The following is a 23586-nucleotide window of genomic DNA, read 5'->3' on the forward strand; positions in this document are numbered from 1 at the left end:
CTCCTTAGCTGGGCCAGCAGCATGAGTAAGCAGACTCCAAGGCCACCTGGGCAGAGCCTGACCCCATGATCTCTCCCCGAGAGCTCCCCAATGTCTGTGTTGTTAAGGCTCCTAAAGGAGGCCCCTGTCGAGTGAAGCTTGCTTTGTCTTTTGGTTACTTTTGTCCAGCCCAGATTTGGGCAGGGTAGTGCAGCAGGCAGCATTTCTTCATGCTGCCCGAGTCCCAAGCTGGAAGAAACATGATCTGGCCTTGACCCCAGAATACAGGGTGAGGAGGAACCGCAGTTATGATATGGCAGTGGAAGGGGGAGGGTTCTATGGGCGCCTTCCCCTTGTAATTCTAGGGCAGGGGAAAGAGGTAGCTACAGCCTGAACAACAGCTCCGTGCTGGGACCTCTGCAATCTCTCCATTCCAGTGGAGACACTCTGGGGACTCAGTTGCATGAGGGCACGGCCTGGTCCCTGTCTTACTGCCAGTTGCTCTTAGCTGCTATACATCTGAGCTTTCTAGGAACACGCTAAAGTTCCAGAGACTATGGGGGGATGGGGATCATCCTGGAGGACAAAAATAAGGAACCCCCCCCCCCCGACTCCTCACTGCCTGGATGGAGTGGAAGGGTAGCCCTTCTTCTGAGGCTTATCAGCAGGTTTTGGACCCACAATGAGGGGCTGGGGGAGAGCAAAATTCCTGCTTTAGACTCTGGGGTTGAGGAGGGTTTTTTAGGGGGCTGTGAGGAGGCAAGCGGCTTTAGGCCTGCTGGAGAGGAGGGAGAGGCAGGAGGGCAGGTAGGTCAGTTGCCATGCCACAGCCGGGGGGCCTTTATTGGGTGCTGAGGGCACGGACAGGCAGGTAGTAGAAGGTAGAGGGTGAATCACACCTTTTCAGGGTGTAGTGGCGCTCGGATGTCCAGTTTGTGGGTCTTGCTGTCTTTATCAATGATCTCCAGCCTCAGTTTGGGAGGGCGTTTCTCAGCTTGGGGTGAGGGCAGCTCAGGGTTCTTGAGTAACTGCTTGTCTGAGTCCTCTACGGTGATGCGCAGAGTGCAGCCCCCTGGCAGCAGGTCCTGTTCGTAGGCGGCGGCCAGCTGGTTCACCACGCGGCGCTCTACCTGCAAGTGCAGGGGCAGTGGCTGTCACTGCTGCTACACAGGCCAGCCTGGGCCTGAGCCCAGAGGCCAGACTCTGTCACTTACTACTTGGACAAGACAAACCTCTGAGCTTGCTTTCTTACCTGCAGTGTGCAACTAACAACTCACAGCTTGCAGGACTGTGCTCAAGACTCAGTGATGTCAGAGCCTGAGACTCCTAACTCAGTTTCCCATCCTGGTAGGGGCTCATATTCAGTTGTCTCCAGGACAGGGGTTTTACTTGCTCACACTGTTTTGGGTTTTCAAGGGGCATCTGCTCTGCAATATGGATAATCCCAGCAGCCAAAATCTAGGGAGAAAGGCTGGGAGAAAGGGATTGGGTCTTGGGGCACCAGGGAGGGAGGTGTGGCCCCTGCGCTCACCTCATGCTTGATTGAGCGGGCGCCATAGTGCACATTGTAGCCGTCGACCAACACATCTGCCACTTCGCGGTCCCAGAGCAGTGTGATGTTGTGCCTCTGCTTGGCCTGAGACAGGAGAGAGAGTGCCTGCATGTGGCCCTGTGCTTTCCATCACTCTCGCCTGAGGCCTGGGCCCGTGTGAGACCAGTGCCCCCAGAGTTCTTGACCCTACTCCACTTTGTGACCCATTTTGGAGAGGGGGTGCTCCCAGCCCAGTGTACCCTGATTTCCAGTGGGCAGAGGTCCTGTCCCCATCATGGGTAGCCCTTGTTCTTACTCTCTTGGCCCAGAAGTTCAGTTCCTTGTTGACTAGCTGGATGAGTTCTGAGTGGCAGAAGGGGAGGAAGTAGACAATCTCATTGATTCGTCCCAGAAACTCATCCCTCCGGAAGTGGGCCTGCAGGGTCAGATTAAAAGTGCTCAGTGACTCAGAGGGAGTAGAAGGAATTATTGGACCCCAGTGGGGAAGATGGGGAGAATTCTATATCTTTAGGATGGCGAAGAGGATCTCCCCACTCTCCCCACCAGAGACTGTAGCAGAAGGACAAAGGCCTCTTACTTTTAGGATGGGACGAATCACATTCTCCTTGAAGTTCTTTGAGATGGTGATCTTGTCATTCATCTGGACATCACCTGTGGAAAGATAATCATAAACTGCCTACTCCATACACCTAAGGACCGTTAGGAGCTGTGCTGTCCCTTAGCCCCATCCATGAAGAGCCCTGGTCTTGTTCCTGATGGTCTGTGTGATCCTGGTCAAGGCCCCAGGCTCCCTGGGCCTTGGTACTTTCCGAGGCCCTTCCAGACCTCATGTGCCACAAAGCCTGGAGTTCCTTAGATATGAAGGAGGGGAGTGGGGAGAAGAAGAGAGAGGATCAAGACAATTTCTGATTTGGAAGAAGAGGCCTAGAGGGCTCAGTCCTAAATAGAAAGGTAAGACATGGCCTCCTGTCTGATATGCCCCTCCTTTAAAAAAAAAAAAAAAAAAAAAAAAAGCTCAAAGGGCAGGTTTATTGTAAAAAGGGAAGGGAAGTAAAGGATGCTAAAGGATGCTTGCACAGACACAGGCAGGCAGAAAGAGCTGTCCTGGGAAGGGACAGGTTTGTTAAGAGAGGCCTACATAGTCACAGGTGGGTAGCCTTGGGAGAAAAGCTAACTCTGTTGCTTTGCAAGGGGAGACGGTGAAGAGAAGCACCTGCATAGTCACAGGTGGGCAGGAGAGCTGCCCCAATGCGCTCCTTTCCAGGGCCCATCGACACAGGAATCTTCTGGATAAAAAAGGGGGTATCCATCTCTGTAGTTTCTGATCTGACATCCCTTCATTGTACTCAAATGTCATTATCTGCTGAGTGTATGTCTCCTCAGTCCCTAAAGCCCTGGCCTCTCCTTGGATGTCTCTGTCCATTCTTCTATCGGGAGCTTTCCTGTCACCCAACAGACCTGGCGCTTTCTTGAGGAAATCTGTCTCTATTTAACTTTTTTTCTTTTAAAGAACTGGGGTACGGGCCAGAGTTGCGGTGGGTGAGAAGATTCACCAGAGAGAGCGGGCAGCAGAACAGGCAGATGTACCGAAATACACTAGTGAGGGAAGGAGTAGGCGAGACAGGAGAGGTCTGCTGTGCCATGTGGGTTGCTCCCCAGCCAGCCGGGTATCGAACTCATGCTGCAAAGGCCACGGACAGCCTCACAGTGCTGTGCTCAACCCCCTGCGCCACCAGGGAGGCCTGACTCTGTCTCTATTATCTGGTACAAGTTTGGTGTCTGGGCAGTGCCTACCAGGGACAAAACTGCCAACCAGGACTCTCACCTGGACCTTGGACCCCAATACCATTCTTGCCCCCAGAAGATGAGTTTGCGGCCTGGTTACCTGCCCAGTTGCCCAGACAACTCAGGTCCTGTACCCTACCAAGGTTCTCGGCGATACGGTTATGGCTCATCTCCAGAGCTTCCTGCCTCAGCTGCAGGGCGTGTTGTGCGATCTCATCACTGGCCACATTAGAGGTCATGATGAAGATGGCATCCTTGCAGTCAATGGTCTTCCCTTTGCCATCTGTCAGCCGGCCCTGGAAGGAGCAGAGATGACACGGTCAGGGAGCATAAGACTGGGCAGTTTTTCTGGGAAGTTTGTCCAGAACCCCTGTGTATCCCCCAGGCCTGGGCAGCAGCTGCTGCACCCACTGAGAGCACCTCCAGGCCAGACTGCACCCACCTGTTGGCATCCCTCAGGGTAGTCAGTCACCTCCGGAGCTCAGAAATCAGCCTGAGTTAACACATGCATCCACTCAACACACTTTCTTGGTGGCTCTCTCTGGACGAGGCTCTGTGTTGGGTTAACTAGGAACTCACTGAGCCTTCGATTATGCTCCCACTTTAGAGGAGCAACATCCAGGAAAGAAGCAATGCCAAGTGACAATTCACTGGGTTAAGTGTTGGGGTAAAGGGAGGCCCAGGTTGCACAGGAGTTCAGAGAAGGGTATTCAACAGCCAGCCACTGTGGGGACATGGTGATACTGATGAAAGTCCCTTACTGCACCATGCTGTGGTATTACAACTGTTATTAGTGTAGCAGATCCTTATTTTATATACATACAAATAATCAAAATGAGCAAAATGAGGGCCTCCCTGGTGGCGCAAGGCATTAAGACACAACCTATGATACTATCCATAGCCACTATAGCACGAGTTCGATCCCCAGCCAGGGAGCTACCCACATGGTGCAGCAGACCTCTCCTAACTTGCCCACTGCTCCCCTCAACAGTGTATTCCAGTAGATCCACCTGTTCTGCTCCCCTCTCTCTCTGATGAATCCTGTTTGTCCTGCACCTCTGGTCTACACTCCAGTTCTTGTATGCATAAATAAATCTTTAAAAAAATAACTCATCATCCCAACTGGGAAGAGAGAAAAGGGAAAAATATCCAAATGAGCATGAATCTTCTCTTTAAAAAAAAAAAAAAAAAAGAGTGAAATGAATTGAAACAAGTATAATGTCTGCTTCTTTGGGGCCATTCTCTGGCCTGACAGAGAGGGATAGAAATTAAGGTTCTTCTTTTAGCCACCTGGGGGGCTTTTCTTTGGAATACTCAGCTCTTTCTAGACACGAAAAAGCAAACATCTATCTATACTGGAGCTGCACCAAGGGAAGAGGACAGAAGCAACAGCAGAGAGAGGCGATAGAAGAATGAGAAAAGTATAGCTGTTTTTGGCCATTCAGTTCAAGGGCAAGGTGCTCCATCCATGCAACCAACCTCCAATATATCACCGCATAAGTGTACCTTACAGTTTTTCATAACAAAAGCTAGAGACTCACTGAGAGAAATTGATGGAGTCACAGCAGTGGAACCTGATGGGCACCCCCACCTCCACCACAGTGGCCTCCTCAGTGCTCTCCATGCATGGCTGCGCCTCACCCCCTAAGTGCTGGCACTTGCCTGAATCCTCACAACCCTATCAGGACACTGCCTCAGAAATGTTCAGTCACTCATTCACGGTTTCACAGCTAGAAAATAGAAGTGAGAGTGGAAGTATATGTGTAATTCCAGAATCCATGGCCTTCCCTCTGTATGAGGCTACTGAGGTGAGACCATCATAGCTGGATAAATGAGGCCTTGTGTAAGTTTCTTTCCCTAAATAGTTTTTAGGCTTCTGTCAAATTCAGTTTGCCTCTGATCCTCACTGGAAAGAAGCAACTGGGGGAGTGGGAAGAGAGAGCGCTACCTGGGTTGCAGACAAAGCATGGTTTCTGTAGGCTGGACAATATGGCCCTGAGGATAGGTCACTGGCCTCAGCCTGTTGGCTCCTGCCTGAGCAGCGATGCTGGGTCCTGCCCCAGCCGTAACCAACCTCTTCAGGGTCAGCACTTGCTTCCAAAGTCAATGCAATGGCAGACCAGCACTGGCCCTCAGAGCCAAAGGGGGAAGCACTATGCATTAACTGAGCACCTGTGTGCTGGACACAGTACCAAGTGATTTACAGCCTCGCTTTCCACTGGTTCTTGGCAGAGGCCTCCCAGAGAGTGGTCCAAAGTGGGCATGGAGATCTAGGTCCTGGTCACTCTCCTAATTCCTGTCCTGGGGAAAAGGCAAAGGTGCGATGGGTGGGTGTTCTTGAGCTTTTGCCATTAGCTTTCTGCTTCACCCCTTGCCTATGGATGCCACCACCAGAGGATCTACTCAGCGCAATTTTAGTTTGGGACCAGGCCTGAGTGTGTGTGTGATGTGCCCAAGCACATGATTATGACACTGTGTGCTCCCCACTCACCTCACAGAGCTCACCCTGAGGACTGAGTTCACACACTGCTGCACTGGCCAGAGCAATAACTTGGCAGCAATTTCATTCTGAGAGATCAAAGCTGCGCTCATAACCGGGCTGCAGATGGGTCCCAGGTGGGCGAGGGGAGCAGGTGCAGCGCATGACTGACCCAAAGGGTGACTTCCACGGTGCTCATGCCTCCTTCCTCAGAGCCCTTGGTAATAAAGATGTGGCCCAAAGAAGGAGCTGTCACCGACCCACCTGCCACTGAGTGGAATGCAAATGCTCCCCCCAGGGTTATAGGGCTACTCGCCTGTAGTTTCTTGTATGAATCGTCATAGGGAGCAGAGGTCAGGCTCCCTGGGCACTACCTGCAGTAGTCCTGCATAGAGACTCCTACCTTTCTGCATCTAGGCTTGGGGTACATCCTGGGTGGGAATGGGGATGGCTTCCCTCAAGCCTCTCCACTGGATTAGCTGCTCTTACACCTCTTGGTACTGGCTTCTCAGCCCAGCACAGCACTCACCAGCACACACTCACTCCCCACTCATTCATGAACACAGAGGCAGGCCTAATGACTGTCTGTCTGTCTGTCTGCATCCTCTCTGCCTCACAGAGAATCACATGAATACACAGATTTGATTTGCCTCCTACCTCTTTGGGATTTCCCTCTTTGACTCTTTCCAGGTAGGTCCCAGGTTCTTTTTTTTTTTTAATTTTAAATTTTTTTAATATAATTCTTACATCATTTTTCATTTTTGCACAATGTATACGCATTTTCATTTTGGTTATATTCCCCATATAATTGCACCCCCCTTTGACCCTCTTTTCTCTCCCTAATTAAGAGGTTGCATCCCTTTGTGTGTGTGGCCTCCGTTCCCCTCTCTGTGCTGAAGCAGTCCTTAATCTGTACTTCCTGTCCAGAACTCTCCTAAGCCCCAGGCCTCTACCGCTGAGCAATGGCCCCATGAATATCTGGCTGTGCCTCAGGCATCTCACAACAATTCCAACCTTAGCTCCTCATCTTCCTCACCCATCTGTTGCTCATTCTCCTGCACTCTGCCTGCGTGGGAGGCAACAACAGCAATCCTATCCCCTGGGCCAGAAATCCCACCACTGGTCATCCTTGAGTCCTCCCTCTCTCCCATCCAACACAAAGTCCTGCAAGTTCACTTTCTGGAAGCTCTCCCCATCCCATGGCCCTTGCTTTAGCAGGAACATCATTGGTTCCCCTTCTCTCCCCACTACCTTTAGGCTCTTTATAAGGTGAACCCTCATCACATTTCCCTCTTGCTTACAGTCTTAGAGGTTCTTTAGGATCTACCAAGTAAATCCATACTTCTTCACATTGTAACTGCCCCTCCGCCCCCCGGCCTTACCCACCTTGTTGCCACTACTTTACCCCACTGTCCTCTGCAGTGCAGTAGTCCCAGACAGATGCAGACACCAGGCTGTGTCAGACCCCATGCTTCTGCAGACTAGGCGTCTGTCTGGCCCTTCTCCACTCTGTCTATCTGCCAAACACTATTCATCGTTGGAAGGTTTGCTGAGTTACTGCTTAATTAAGTTAGTCAACAGAGCCTTTCCCCTGTGATGGGACTCTGGGAACAGCTGGAGTGAGACCAGGTCCCTGTCTTCCTAGAGCATATCGATGCATAAACTTGGATGGCAACTTTGGTCAATAGGACTGAGGGCACAAATGCCAGAAACTCTTGTATGCTGGTGGGGGTTGCAGGAGGAATAATCAACTCCCAAAAAGTAGCCAGTGGGGTGACGGCAGCAGGGGAGGTATGGGTAGGGCTACACTTGGTGGGTGAGCATCTTCCAGGTGGGGCTGACTGTGTTTCAGCCGGCAGTTGTCACTCCTTCTGGGCCTAGGATGCAATCCCAGGCACCTATCTACCTGTCTCTCTTGATCCTAGCTGTAGTTATTATTTAAGCTGCAGACTCTGGAATCGGACTGCCTGTGTTTGAATCTAGGCAAATCAGTTACCTCACTTTATTTCAGTGCGCACATCTGTTACATGGGGGCAGCAACACTTCATAGTGTTGTTGGGAGGACTAAATGAATTGATATATCTATATTTCTTAGAAGAGTGCAAAAATGTGCATTATTGTCACAATTCCTTTCTACCTGTCTACTAGGCAGGGAGCACCTGGAGGACAGGCCTAGGTCTGGTCCATGGCTGTGCACCTGAGTGCACTCAAGAGGCTGGGACAGAGGTCTCAGAGTACGGGGGCAGAAAACTACATGACCTTTGAAGGACTAGCCTTTAGTCTTCAATAGGAGGTGTGGGGATAGGGAACAGGTGAGGGGCTAGAAAAACAATATCAAAACTGGGGCCAGGACAAGGATGCTGGGCCGGGTGAGGAAGGCAATGGCAGCTATGGGGACATTTAGATCTGGGCCTTCCAGTCTTGGTACCTCATCAAGTGCACTAGTGACATGGGAAGCAGAACTTTATTTGTTTTCCCAGAAAATGCTTAGTGGAAAGTTGGGTTGGACTCTACCTGGCCCGTGCTGGTTAATATAGTCCCTGCATGGGGGTAGAAGAGAAGCCTCATCCTTTGTCCTGCCCTTGTCTCCTCGAGTTCCTGAGAAAGTCAGAGGCTAACTTCTTGTGTGATCATAAGCCCTCCCACCCCAAGGTCAGGGGTGGTAGAGAACTGGGGCACTAGATCAGCTATATCTGTGGCCCAACCCTGGTTCCCCACACAGCAGCTCTGTGGCCTTGGACGAGTCATTTACAACCTCTCAGTGTCAACTTCTTCATCTGTAAAAAAAATGAGTTTCTACCTTGCCTGGTTATTGTGATGATTAATAATATCTGTATAATCTCAGTACAAGCTTAGTATAAAGAATATACGAGATAAAAGAGTGAGCGCTCCTGGTTTAGAGCTCACTCCACAAGTGGGGAGGGCTGTTCAGTTTGTGATGAGCTTGGAGTTCCTCAGGAGAGAGGGACTCTGGGAGCCAGAGCAGCACCATGTCATCATCAGCATAAGCAGCACCAACTTTACTAACATTTTATAGAACCGGTGGAAACAATTTTGACACATAGGGAAGGGCAGGAGCTATCTGAGTCAGAAGGGTTAGTGGAGCTTATCTTAGATCCAGTCTCTTTCTTTGTCACATGAGATCCAAACTGATGCCTAGCGATGGAGGATGGAACTTGGAGGTATCTCTCACTTTCTCTCCACCTCTACCCCACTCTGTCTCTAGAAGGCAGCCTGGGCAGTAAAAAAAATTCAGTTCTTCTTTCCTCAAGTGACCAGCCTGGGTCCCAGGAGAGAAAGGGGGTGAAGCTAATCTGCTAAGGGACTGAATGTACAGATGGGGCAGAAAGTTGCGGAATGACCGGCCTCTGTTATTAAAAGTCCCCCTCCTCCATGCCAGCCCAAGCTGATTTTAACCTCATCAAACAGCTGCAGCATGATGGTGAGCACATCTGGATGGGCCTTGTCCACCTCATCAAAGAGCACCACGGCATTGGGGCACTGCTTCAGCTTCTTGGTCAGCTGGCCACCCTCCTCGTGGCCGATGTAGCCTGGTGGAGACCCGATAAACTTGGCCACCTGAAGGAAGGAAGGATATGTGTTAGGGAGGCCTTTCTATGCTGTTTAGTTCCTGGTCTGGGGCATGCACAGGAAGATGGCTTCTACACTGAGATGGCCTGGCTCAATAAGGACAGTCAGGCTGTCTCCTTCCTGGGATGGAGGAATCCTACAGTGACGGGAGAGTGGATACATCTTTTTAATGTTTATTCTTCAGAGCAAAACAGACCAGTAACCCTACTGTACACATAGGCCCCCAAGGACAAATCCCAAGGCTGCTGGAATGACCTCAGGCCCACATGACAAGCCACAAAAATATCCAAGCAGAGTTATGTTGACAGGCCCTCCAAATCATGTTTCACCGAGGACTCTCCCTTACCTCATGACGCTCCTGGAACTCAGACATGTCCAGCCTGATGAAGCCCTGTGTGGAAGGAAGCAGGCACCAAGTCCATGTGGAGGTAGGAAGGTAGAGAGAAGGGCTGAGGAGGAGGGCATCTCAAACATCACCTCTACTTCAGACCACACAACCCCAAGATCTTTTTTCTGATGTATTTTTTCTGGCTTCTTGCCTCCTTTACAGTGTACTTATCTTCTACAGTTCCCTCATCTCCTATTTTAATAAACCCAAGTCATGTTCTTGCCATTCTAAATATGGCTCAGAATGTCTCTTTTCTCAGGCAGGCTACTAATGATCTGATTACCACATCACCCACCCATGCACCCCTCCCGCATCTCCTGAGGGCATCCTGTGTGTGCTGGGCACTAGAGCCACAACAGTGAATGCATCTTGGGTTCTATCCATCGAGTGGGCCAGGCAGACATGAACAAAGTCAGTCCTGATCGGTGATACTCCTGATGAGACTGAGGGGGGCAACAAGTATCTTGAGCCTTCAACTTTGCAAGTCTGAATGGGGGGACACATCCCTTTGAGTTTAGTTTTCTTTTAAAATAATAAACATTTTAATTCATTTATATTTCTTCATTTGATCTAAAAGCTTCCTACTGGTTGCCTTAGGAGTGATTTCTGGGAGCGGTCTCCTGGGGTGAGGCTAGAACACGATTAGCTCCAGGGAGAGAGACCACTTTGCAGGTCCCACAGTTAACACAGGCTGAGTGCCCACTTCTTTACGGAATTTAGGGAGTTATAAGGGCATTCACAGGTGCTTGTCTTGTCACCCAGTCTCTCCAGGCTCTTTTTGCACTGGCACACATTTCCATCTGAGATCTGGGGATCTTTCCACTTGTCCTGAGATTTGAGGATCACGGGCGCCCAAGTCCCTGAGGTAGGTATGTCTGAAATTTGGGCCATATTCTAGCTTGGCTGCTGGTTGGATATTCTCTCAGTGATGCACATCTAGTTCAACATCCTGCACCTGAGGTAGAGGGTGACAGAAAGAGCCCAGGGCTGGAGCCAGGGGACTCAGTTTTCAGTCCTAGTATTGCTACTGTCTGTGTGGCCTTGGGTATGTTGTCTCTCTCTCTTGAGCTTTCATTTCCTCCAATGTAACACTGGGCATTGGCTCCTCTCCCTGAGGAAAAGGCCTAACCTAAGAGGTGGACACAGGCTTAGGAAACTTGTTAAGTTCATATGTGTGTATGGGGGGTGGTGGTGGTGAGACTGTTATCAGAGCACATGGGAACCAGCCAGCTTTTCCAGAGGCCTCAGGCAACTCAGCCAAGAGAAACACACTTCAGAGAGGGTGGGAAGATGGCCATGAAGAAGCTGAAGTGCTGCCCAGAGGAGGCAATGGGTTGGAGGCCATGAGATGGGTAGCCGATGATAAAAGCCGACAGTCACTTAGAGCTTACTATATGCCTGACAATGTTTTAAGCAAGCCACCAAAGGCTTAGACATGTACAAGTCTATGAGGTACTATTATTATTCCCACTTTACAGATGAGAAAACTAAGTCACGAATAAAGTAATATGCCCAAGATCACCCAAACTTGGCAATCTGACTCCAAGTCTGTGCCCTTAGCCACTATATTCTGTTGCCTCATATTTCCTGATGTCAATAAGCTAAAGCTGGGCTCTGGATAGTCTTCATCTGAAGAGTTCTAAGGTCTGTGTCCAAATATCAATCAATGTCACAGGATACCAGGAGTACAGACTCCAGTGCTTACTTGTGTCAAGGGGAGCCAGGTTCCCAGTTCTTTCACTGATTTTTTTTTTTAAGATTTATTTATTTATTTATACAAGCACTGGGTACAGTCAGAAGAATTCACCAGAACCAGAGCGGGGAGCAGAGCAGGCAGAAGGACCAAAGTACACTGCTGAGGGGAGCTGCGGGCGGCAGGAGAGGTCTGCACGCCATGTGGGACCCTCCTCCGGGGGCCGGGAAGCAGCCGGGGATTGAACCGGCACCGCGGAGGCTTCGGGCAGCTTCGCAACCCAGCGCTCAACTGCTGTGCCACCGGGGAGGCCCTCTTCTACTGATTTTCTATGCAACTTTGAACATGGGCTTGGTTTTCTTGGCTGGAAGAATTTTAGTTTCCCATGAGCTTAGTTTGAGGTTATCTAAAAGTGAGGCAATAATAATGACAGTAATATTCAACATATATTGGTTGCTTACTATGTGCCAAGAACGATGTTTAGCATTTTATAACATCTCCTTTAACCTTCATAACAGTCCAATGAGCTAGGCACCTTTATCGAACTTGTTTTACAGATAAGAAAAGTCATGTAAGCAGAGATCCCAGCCAAGTCCACACAGTAGTTTAGAATTGGGATTTGAACCTAGGCAGTTGGACTCAGACCCTTTATTCTTTTGTCATACTGCCATCCAACCAAAAGTCTTAGGGGTCATTATTTCATAATGAAATCACAGAATGCCATGAAGGTTCTTTCTCAAGGATTATTAAAATTATTAACCCTAGTGGAAGTTAACAAGGCTGCTCAATTTGATAGAAACAGTACAGACTAATGGGAAAATAAAGAAGCTCAAAGATCTGACAAAGAAATTATAAAAATATGCAAACAGTGCCTTTTGAGACAGCAAGACCCAGAGGGATTAGTGACTCTTTATCAATGAGGAAGCTAAAGATCAGAGAGTCAGAATTCAGTTTCAAGTCACTGACTCCCTGGCCAGTGGTCATTTCATTTAGTCAGCCCCACTTTGCCCTGGGCCTGGACAGAGCACTTTCCACACCCTATTCCTCAGGTCCTGGAGGTGTCAGGTACACTTATTAGACTTGTAGTACAGGAAGGCAGATGTTTATCTGGTCATATGGCCAGAAAATGTCTATGCTAAACAGATTCTATAATGAGTTGCCTCACAGAGTTAGCACAGGTCATGAGTTTCTATAGAAGCTCAAAAGTTATGATTTAAAAATAAAATATGTGGATGCTCATATTGGTTTTCTCAAGTTTCTCATTTCCCAATGTGAAATGGGTACAAAATGACACATTTACAATGTCACCTGTTATTGTAGATGAAAACAACGGCATTGAGGATCCCCCTTCTTCCTTTACCAAGTGACCTTGATACATCCTTAATGTTACAGGGTCTCAGTTTTCTCATCTGAAGAGTAGGTCTAATTCAGGATCTGTCCTCCTCACAGATCAACTAAGACAGCAGACAGGCTGCCAGGGTAGTGTACGCAGAGATGAATAAATACGAGACAGAAACAGAATGTTTAGCATAGACATTTTCTGGTCATATGACCAGATGTTTAAGACCTGCCTTCCTGTGCTACAGGTCTAACAAGGGTACCTGACACCTCCAGGACCTGAGGAATAGGGTGTGGAAAGTGCTCTGTCCAGGCACAGGGCAAAGTGGGGCTGACTAAATGAAATGACCACTGGCCTGGAAATGACCAGCAGGCACCTGGAATATGCTAGACCTGAATGAGCTGTGACTCACATGATCTCACCAGATCCTCATGACAACCTTAGAGCTTTGAAGCAAGAGAGCTGAAACTTTAAGCAGCCAGTAAAAAGCAGAACTGGAACCTGAGCCAAGGAAAGGCTGGCACCAGAACCTGGACTACCCAGCCTGTCACCAAGGGGCGATGGTGTTCCTTCCTTCTAGGCCAGGCATGTGGAGAAGGATGCCCTCCTCACCCTTTCAGGACACCCTGCACAAGTGTGAATGAGCCTATAACTAAACAGATGCATCATCAATCTTTTAACAAGTCCCTTCTCCTTTCCACACCAGTAAGTTGGCAGATACTTTCTTCTACTTCCACTGTGTATGAAGACATATTAAGACAGCTTGGATAAGGAGATTATAATTTGTAATTAAATATTAACCTTTCTGACAGTATTAAAATTAAACCACTCAGAATTCTTCATCCCTAATCAGGTGGTTCCTGCCTGTAACTGCATCTTCCCTAATAGTCTTGCTAGTTTATGGCCCTTTCCAGAGTGCTAATTGTTTCAATTGCTGCCAACCTGATGAATTATCCTAAAAATGCTATTTCAGTTGGAGCATATTAGCATGCCATGCACTGCTTCTTGCCTGCCTGCCTGGCAAGTGGGTCTGTTCTGGCTTTGGCTGAGGCAGCCCTTAGCCACTGGCAGAGGTAAGGAGGCTGAGGAGCCTCCAGCTAGTTATGTCAGACAAGGGATGTGGATGCGACACAGGAGGACAGTCTGAGCTACCTCATTTCTGCGGCTGCCAGGCTCTCAGGGAGGTGGCAAGAGGGCAGTTAAGCCTAAAGCAGGACAGAAGACAGGACTTTGTGCTTTTGGGGCCAAATGGCCAGTTGCGACCTGAGCAACACCTTATTGCCCCAGCTGGGGAGACTTTCCAAACCAGGCAAGGGCATCTAGTGTTGGGGAAAGGGGGAGCCTCAGCCTCCATACTAGGAAGGCTAGTAGAAGAATGTTTGGCTATAGTTGAAATGTTTCTGCAATCTCCAATGATTACTCTGACAATTCTCTCTGCTTTCTGCATGACAGCAAAATCCTGTGAGTCTAGAAAGTCCCAATGAACGGACCTTGGAAAGGGGCATGAGTGGGATGGGACCGCCCTCTCCTATTGTGAATCCAGGGCTCTGAGTCACAGAGGAAACGGGAGTGTGACTGTCCCACAACCAAGGGCATACAAGACCATGTTTAAAAGCTCATATAGAATGGAGAGAGCAGGAAGGTATCCTCTTTTCTCTGCTTGTTTTCTCCATTATGCCCTAAGATCCCCTCTAGCATGGCAGTGATGGCACTGGACAGTAACAGTATGTTTCTGAAGCTGATTCCCTCTCCAGACTAAGCTCCTCAGGGCAGGGAGAATGTCTTAATCAATGCTATACTATCAGTATCTAGAACAATTCCTGGCACAGAATAGATGCTTGAAAATATTGTATGGATAAATTTCACTAGGTCTCTCATGAGTCATGAAGAGCAAGGATTATTTTCCCTATTTCATAGATGAAGAAACTGAGATTCAAAGAAGGTTGATAACTTGCCCAATTCTTGGAATACTTGATGGCCAAGTTGGGACGAGGGCTGAGATCTGCTTCCTAGGCAAAGGCCCATCTTTTTGATAGGCTATTGCCAAATCCAGGAAGCCTAGGAGATTTTAGATTAGCAGAAGTGGTGCAGTCTCCATGACCTGGAGATCAGGCTTAGTCCTTACCTTTTTGGCATCTTTGTGCATATATTTGGCTGTCTGTTTGGCTAGCTCTGTTTTTCCTAGTAAGAAGGAAGGGAGAAACATTGGATTAGGACTGGAGAGATCACTAACACCTGGAATGAAAAAAATTAGTAATGAATGGAAATAACACATTTGACAAATGGGAATTTTGAGGATTGGTGAGTCTCCCAAATTCAATGAGGGAATTAATGGTGAAACTGGGACCAACATGAAAGTCTACATTGCAACTTGATTTTTCTGTGGATGGGACTGAGGCTTCACTATAGCCACATTCTAAAAATGGGAAGTTGTCTTATAATCCAGAGCCCTCTTGTACTTTCAAGCCCAGCACAAACCTTGCCTCTCTTAGGAATGCCCTGACCTTCTGGCTCCATACACTGCAGCTCTCTAGACACTCCTGGTCTTGCTAGCCACATGCCAAGAAGAGGGTGGGAGAGAATAACAGGCACCTCTCCTTGGTTTCACAGAGTTTGTAACATAAAGAAGGAATGACAATACCAGAAGAGGAGGCTCTGAAGTACCATTAGGTATGATGATGAAGCCTCCGGAGGTCACTGTGCACCACAGGAAGTCAAGTTCTACAGTACCATAGCATCATAGCACCATGGTGAGGGAAACTTTTGGGACCCTCCATCTGAGGGAGAGAGGGGAAGTAAGGCAACAAACCCACAAAGCTCCCTATCCAGACAATGGTGGGAGGTGGTGGGAATGGTGACGGTGGTAGGTGCCTGAGGTCACGGTAGAGAGTAAGGGGTGAGAATGCTTCATATAATCCAGCCCAAATGGCCTGAGAAATAATCCACCCATTTTACTGCAGCCAGGTTAGCTATGTACCTAGCACTGTGCTGGCCACCAGGGGCCTTCTTTAGCTCATTAAAGGGTTGTGTCCCAGGCTGTTCTGCATAAGGTTAGTGCGCTGGCAATGGAAGTGGTACAACCCAAAAGGCTGCCTCTGGGTCTGCAGACTGACTGTATCAGGGCGAGGAGATCCCAAGGGACTGCTCCTAATTCTCCAGGAGAATAGGTCCTGTACCATAGCTTCCAGAGGGAGGGGCATAATTCCAGCTGTCCCTAAGGAGACATGATCATAAACAAAAAGTCCCCTTGCTGGCTCTGTAATTTGAAGGTCATGGTTTTGTAGTTGAACTAGAGGTGGTTCAACTGGGACTGTCGGGCCTGTGTGCTTCCCCAGCTCTCCTCCCCCCTGGTGATTCTGCTCCCAGTTACCTATTCCAGATGATCCCAAGAAGAGGAAGACCAGAGGGTGTTCTTCGTCATACCAGCCATTCTCCTTCCTTCGGATCGCTATGGCCAAACACACGAGATGGGGGGACGGGGAGGGAGGCAGATAAATCAATGACACAAAAGGCAGGATAATTATCACTAAGTATACAATATGTTTTACTGCTCTGCGCCCACTCAAAGTCCTCACTACCATTAGTGCTGCCTAATCTGATTAGCTGGCAAGGCCCCTAGAGACACCTAATCAGGTTAGCATGGATTTGGAAAGCTGCCCAGAGCAGATTTCGGATAAAGTTTTCCAGGATGAGCACTCAGCGTTGCCAGGGAAACTGAAAGGCGGGTGGATGGTGAATGGAGGTGAAGGGGGTGGGGGGCTGGAGAAGGAGAATTCAAGAGGAACTTTAGCTCTTGGCTGGTTACCAATCTACTCACCAATGGTGGTACACTGAGTCTACTCCTGTGCAAATGGGAGAGGCAGGACCCCCTGGCAGGACTGGGGGATTTAGAGTGTGAGCTCTGGACTTGTTCCCATTTGGGGAAACCAAGGTCTAGTCCACTGTCTGGAAATGCAGCCAAATGTACCTTCTGGAAGCTACTCAAGGGTGTATGGTGCTCAGCGCCCAGGAGGGTAAGCCACTTGGTTAGCATCTCTATTGACAATGGGGAGAATGAGACAGATATGTACTAGATTCTCTGGGGGCCCAATTTTGCCAGAATGAGACCTGACCCCTCCTCTTCAGGAGGAAGTATATAATCATGGGCTGTGCACTCAAGGTGAGGAAACCGAGTGCCCAGTTACAAAGTGGGAGAAGCAGGCTCAGAAGCAGCGCTCAAGTGGAAGAGCAGGGTGGAAAAGAGCAGAGCCACCAGAAGAACCATTTATTAAACCTGCTATCTGCTAGGTATCATTGGAAAAACTGCCAGCATTTTACCACTCAAGACCCACACAAACTCACTGAGAGGAAAGTAGTATTTTTGGCTCCAATATACTGAATAGGAAACTGAGGCAAAAGATTGAGACTTGCCTCAGTCACACAATGATTAATGGTAGAGTTGCTTCTCTCTCTAAAGCTACCTTCCTTTTTTTTTTTAAAAAAAGATTTATTTATTTATTTATGTAAGAATCAGGGTACAGGCCGGATGCACAGGAGGGTGAGAGGATTCACCAGACACAGAGCAGGGGACAGAATAGGCAGACTGATGAAATACACTGCTGAGGGGAGCAGTGGGTGCGACAGGAGAGGTCTGCCGTGCCATGTGGGACCCTCGCCAGCCGGCCAGGATCGAACCGGTGCTGCAGAGGCTGCGGACAGTTTCACAGCATGGCACTCAACTGCCTACGCCACCAGGGGAGGCCCTAAAGCTATCTTCTTTTTTGGGGGGTCATATATGGTTGCTGAAAAAAGTGAGTATCACTTTGGGCTGCATTAATGAAACATGACCGTGAGAAGCAGGGAGGGGACAGAGTGCCCTGCAGTATCAAGGTTGGTCTGTTAGATGGCAAACATCTTGACTACCTGTCTTTGGAGCTCAAGTCTTTGCCATGGTCTTTCTCATCTCAATCTACTGCTTTGACCTAAAGTGCTTTCTCTCCAGCTCTGGCCATGACAGAAACAGATGGAAATTGTACAACCTCATGGACATCAGATTAGACATTGCCTAAACAGAAGATGTTCCATGAGAATTCTGACGGAGGCCCGAGGAGACACTCAGTCCAATCTCTCCCCTGGGCAAGGCCCCAGATCTCTAAACTGACTGGCTTGGTGCTCTGGAAGGCTTGACTCCAAGGCGACCCACAGGCCTCACAGGAACCTCAAGCCTGACCGAGAGTGAGACCGCAGTATCCTGACAGAAAGAAGAACCTGGGGGCAGGGATATTGGGGGAGGCGGAGGTATAACTGGCAAAGGCTAGACTTCCTCAAACACCATGTGGATATAGGTTGGGAGGAAGTGAGAGAGAGAGGTCATCTGAAAGGAGTCACCTTCTTCCAAAAGTTGGCTGAACTGAAAATGTAGGTTGGAAGGGAGCTGAGCGTGAGCTGGGTTCAGGCTTCATGAGCTATTAGGGGAAACAGATATGTTGAGGCCACACTCATACAGGTGGCCCCAGCGGGGAATGGGGTTCCCCAGAATGTCAAGTACCTGAGGTTCCGATTCTAACCTCTCTTTCAGGGAAGCTTCCCAGTCCACCGAGAGCTGCGGACTGCTGGGCTATGTGGCTCAGAAACACCAAGGAGAATGTGGAATTGGATTATGCCTGGGGGCATCTTCCCCCCTTCTTTTCTAATAATGCACCTTGGAGAGAGCTCTTTATAATGCCAGGCAGACTCCACTGCACAGCTGTCCCTGGTCAATTCTGCCAGACCCAGGGCATGAATCTGGGGTGGGCTTGATCTGGGCCCCCCGTGAAATAGGCGAAATGCCAACCATTAAGCAATTACAACTCTGGATATTTCTAATAATATCTGAAGAGAAAAACGGCCAAGCAGATGGAGTCCGACAGAATGAAAAATGGAGGCAGCTAGAAAGGACTGGGAAGGCAGGCTCCCGGAGCGTGTGGTGGGCAGGGTGGCTGAGGACCAAAGCTGGGAGCCTTGAGGGTCCTGTCAGCCAGTGTAGAGGCTGGGATAGTCAGAGACCTGCATGGGCCCACTTGAGATGTGGCCGCAGGTGCCAGTGCTCTCATCGTGGATTAGGAAATGCAGCAATTTACTTTGGCAGCACTTCACAGTCTATAAAGAACTTCTGGACACATAACTGCATTTGAGCCTTGTTATGAACCTATCAGGCAGGCAAGGCAGGGAACCTGATTCCCATTTTATAGATGAGAAAATAGTTACAAAGGAGTTAAGTGACCTCTCAAGGTTACAGCTAAATAAATAAAGACCCTGGGCTTTAGCCCCAGCTCTGGCTCATTCTTGAAGTTGAACTGGTGCTTTAGCAGAGGAGTTGGCACTTTCTGCACAGCTCCTGGCAAACTGTCTCCGTGTGTCTCTCAGATGGGCTCACTCAGCTATTCTGCATGTGGCCTCAGGAATCAGTCTCCTGACATCTCACTATTGCACTTGGGGTTCAAGACAGTGTCAATGTCACCTGAGCGGGAAGCTCAGCTCCTTTCCAGGCTGGTCCCACCTGCAGGCTCTAATAGGTTCTGCTGCTTCTCCACAGGCTGGGCCAGGACCAAGGCCTCCTGGCTGTGTTCTTCCCCTTATTAAAACATTCTCCTGGCCACATCTGCCATGGCTCAGCTCACTTGGCTCGGCTCAATTGCGGCTGCCGTGTCAATTAACTCCATTCCACTACATCTATAGCATTAATTCCTGGGGGACTCGCCGGGATGTGCTCATCTCCAGGGTGGTAGGGCAGAGAGGGCAGGAGTACAAGAGCTAGTTTGGAGTACAGGCACTGACACTTACTAGTTGGCTGACTTTGAGTAAAACTCTCCTTTAAAATCTCTTTAAAATGTTTCTTCAACCCAAATGCCCAAAAATAGATGACTGGATCAAGAAGATGTGGTACATATACACCGTGGAATAATACTCAGCATTCAAAAAAGATAAACACATGCAATTTGCAGCAACATGGATGGCGCTGGAAGGGATCATGCTCAGCGAAATAAGCCAGAAAGAAAAAGAAAAATACCGCATGGTCTCACTCATAGCAGGAATCTAGAAAACCTAAATAAGGGACCAGGAAAAAGAATAACTATAAGAAAGAAAAAATCAAAATCAACTAACAAACAACTAAGAACCAGACACACACTATGGGGGAGTGAGGGGGCGGGGAAAGGAGGGATTGGGGTCAAAATAAGGGGGTTGCAATTGTATGGGGAATATAAAAATAAAATAAAATAAAGTTAATGAGCACCTACATGTACTAAGTGGTGTTCTAAGTGCTAGGGATGCAGTAACATAAAAAAAAAAAATACACTGTACTATTTCTTATGACCAAAATAAATAAATAAATAAATAAATAAATAAATAAATAAATAAATAAATAAAATCTGTTTCTTCACTTATAAAAGGTGCAGTCACACGTGCTGAGTCAGCCCCATGAAGATAAAATGAATAGATGATTATGAAGCACTATTTAAGTTGCAAAGAGTAGAATAAATTAAAAAAATGGTAATTACAGCAGTAGTAGCTTTACAGGTATCTCTTTAATTTTTATAATAATTCGGAGAAATAGGTATTATTTTCACTTCACAGAGGAGACCGAGACTCAGAAGAGGGCAGTGGAAGGGTTTCATAGCCTGTGCCCTCAATGGGGGAAGGCGCGTCCAGATCTGCGTATTCCGTGGGAGCAGATGCCAGGTGATCTACTGCCTGAGGGGCTCTTGAGAAGAGTCCATCACTAGTTTAATGCCTGCTGGTTTAATGAATTAATTCTTGGTCTTTCTGGAGATTACAAATGGGAAAGAATAGCTATTTCAGCTCCCATTTTACAAAAAAGTGTGAGGCCAGACCCAAGAGTCTCTTATGGCTGCAAGTGGTTATTAACGCCCTTGGTGAATCTGGCTTCCACTTTCTTCTTAATCCCTCTTCATGGGGCGTTACCAATTTGTCCAGCAGACAAGCTCTGTGTTGGGTGCTAGGGCACCCCAAAGAAGCCTAAAACAAAGTTGTGTCTTTTAGGTAAATGTTGCTATGAACACTGTGGGTTCCAAACGGGATGGCAGCACTGGGAGAAGTGTGGAAGGAACCATTTGTACCTGACTGATGTTTGTGCCCAAAACATGAGGGGGAATCACCATGCAGTCAGGGTAGGATGGGACATTCATGCCTCGGGTTTAGAGGATGTAAGAGAATAGTTCTCTTCCTAGAATTGGGAGGACTCATCTTTATAAAGGCAAACTACTGCTACTGAGTGGCTGGTATTAAAAATGCAAAGAAAAGTTTCTGCTGAGCTTTCAGCAGCCCCCTCAACTGTGTGTACAAGTGTGCACATGCACATGTGTGTGCACACTGAAGGTGGGGATCACCAATGGGAAGAATGACACCTTCCAGAAAGAGGCTGAGATGAGGATCTGTGGAAAAGAGAGGCAGAATGTTGACATGGGCTCACACTTTCTCACTTGAATTCAGCTGCCTTACACACACCTGTGTGGGCAACCCTGCAGGAACAGAAATGAATGAAAGGTAGTTTCTGACCTTTGGAGAGGTGAAGCAAAAGGGGAGGGTGGGATCCACAGGGCACAACACGGGCACAGGTGAGGCTTGGTGGCAGAACACTTTTTAATCACTACCACTCCAGAAGGGAAGGTTGAAAAAGGTGTAGGGGTTGGGCAGATTATATTTTGGACCAGCCAGAGAGGGAAAGGAAACATCAGACAGAATGGTGAGCCCAAGGTGTGCCGCATGGCTGATGTTGAAATCTTGAACTCGGACCAGACCCCAGATAGGATGAACAGTTGAGAAAGCAGAGGCAGATGCGTTTCAGAGTCAACTGGGACTGGGCATAATGGATGTCGGGGACAGGCCCCTGACCACAGGGAGTGGTAGGGAGCTTCCAGGTGTGCAGGGTGATCTGCTGTCCAGAGGAAGCTTCTTGGATTAGATATGGAGAATGCCCTGTCCACTCAGAGGTCAAAGGTCAAATGGTATGGGGTATCGTAATGAACTATTCTGTTATAGTTGCATTGTTAGTATGTGTGAGCTACTAAAAAACAGGCTTAACAGCTTCTCTTCTTTCCTCAGAGCATATCACAGAGACAGACAGGGACCACACCAAATAATTCAACAAATCACACTAATCATCTACTTGGAGCAGAGTGCTGTGCCAGGAAGTGGGAAAATAAAAATGATTCTGGTCTCTGTCCACAGGGGTCTACTGTCTTTTGCTTCTGAACTGAGTTAGGCTAAGTTAAAAGCAACTGGAGGGTACAAGACGGGCAGGCCTGGGTTGGGGAAAGGACTAGAAGTAAAGGAATTCCAGAGAAGGCAACATAAATAAGTGCAGGCAGGTGGTCAACACAGCATATGCAGTGAGCAGAAACTGCAGTGGGGCTGTGGTGTCACTGGTGGGTGCAGTGCAAAGCAGGGGGGCAGCAGCAGGCAGTGGGCTTTGTAGGCTAGAGCAAGGACCACTCAAGGATTTTAAACAGGAGAGCTTTTGCATTTTACAAAGCTCACTCCAGATGGGGAGATGTGTTTATAGGGAAGGAAACAAGGCAGAAAGACCAGTGAGGACACTACTGAGTGGTTCAGATGAGAGACAGTCAGGTCCTGAGCTGGGAGCAGGGATCAGCAATGGAAGGCAGAGATCAGGTTTTATGACCCATTTAAGAAGTAGAGTAACAGAGCTTGATACCTGATTGGCTGTAAGGGGTGACAACAAGGGTGGGGTCAAGGAATCCTCTGCATTTCTTCTGAGAAGCCATTGAATGGTATTGCCTTTACTGAGACAGGTACGCAGGGAGTGGGCAGGTTGGAGTGGGGCAGAGTCGAACTCTGCATTTGCTGAATGGACAGCTGGTTGCCTTTCTGAGGAACACATTGGGGCACAAAGGAGCTAAGTTTCTAGGAGGTCTGCCTGACAGGGTAGATGTCCACCCCCTTCCTCACTACCAAGAGCAGTCTGAATTCTGGAAGAAGAGTCCCACCTTCAATGCCAAGGCTCTGGCTTGTGGAATGTAGATTGGCCCTGTTTTGGCTCCAGTGACCCTAGAAGACCAGAGAGGCCATGGGGGCCTGGGCTGTGGGGCTGGTGCTTTATCTCCTCCATTTGTAAGGTGGTAACTGTGCGCCAGCCTTGCTAGAAGCCCTGCAGCTGGGGATCACACTGATAAATTCACTGTATTACTTTGCACAAATCAATATCCCAGCACTTACCAGGGGTTGATGTGACCGAAATTGGTTTCAGCCAATTCGTGAGGGTAATAAATGGCCATTTATCAAATCAATTCATTCTGCGGCACTTCGCTGACTGCCCATCCTCATGGCACCCATGGGGTGCCAGGCTCCACCCAGCCAGTCCTTACCACACATTATCAGAGAGTGGCCTAGAGAACCTAGAGAGTCCTGGCCTAGCCTCTTGATCCACCTCGCTTCTGCACCTGCAGGCCCGTGAGGTCCTGCGGTACTGGCTGCTTGCCTACTACAAATTCTGACCCAGAGAATACCCTGGATGTCCCTGGGCTATGAGCTGAAAGTTATCTGACCATTACCATTGTGATCCCCACAGCAGAGCTTCACAGCAAGGCGGGTGCAGTTATTGTCTTACAAGTGCAGAAGAAATAAAGCACCAACCCCAAAGCCCAGGCCCCAGTAGCCTCTCTGTCTTTTCTGGGGTCACTGAGCTAAGCTGAGTCAACCTACAAACCAAGTAGGCAGAGTTCTTGTGACAGAATGGAGATCTGGATAGAAGGAAAGATTCAGAGTAGAGGCTAACATTGTG

General features: G+C 48.6%; 1 protein-coding gene across 3 annotated transcripts in view; it reads right to left on the bottom strand.

Moving 5' to 3' along the window:
• Window positions 1–872: 872 nt before the first annotated feature.
• The window catches only part of CLPB (ClpB family mitochondrial disaggregase), a gene marked incomplete at both ends in the record, with an annotated part of 136833 nt that continues 114119 nt past the window's right edge, over window positions 873–23586 (bottom strand). For all 3 annotated transcript variants that reach the window (XM_084245138.1, XM_084245139.1, XM_084245137.1), the window contains 9 exons: window positions 873–1109; window positions 1511–1615; window positions 1827–1946; window positions 2109–2182; window positions 3456–3612; window positions 9213–9374; window positions 9733–9777; window positions 14932–14987; window positions 16177–16254. In XM_084245138.1, the coding sequence (XP_084101264.1) occupies window positions 873–1109; window positions 1511–1615; window positions 1827–1946; window positions 2109–2182; window positions 3456–3612; window positions 9213–9374; window positions 9733–9777; window positions 14932–14987; window positions 16177–16254 (1034 nt within the window). The remainder of the gene's footprint in view (window positions 1110–1510; window positions 1616–1826; window positions 1947–2108; window positions 2183–3455; window positions 3613–9212; window positions 9375–9732; window positions 9778–14931; window positions 14988–16176; window positions 16255–23586) is intronic.

This window comes from Talpa europaea (genome assembly GCF_964194135.1).
Source record: "Talpa europaea genome assembly, chromosome: 1".
Taxonomy (NCBI): Eukaryota; Metazoa; Chordata; class Mammalia; order Eulipotyphla; family Talpidae; genus Talpa; species Talpa europaea.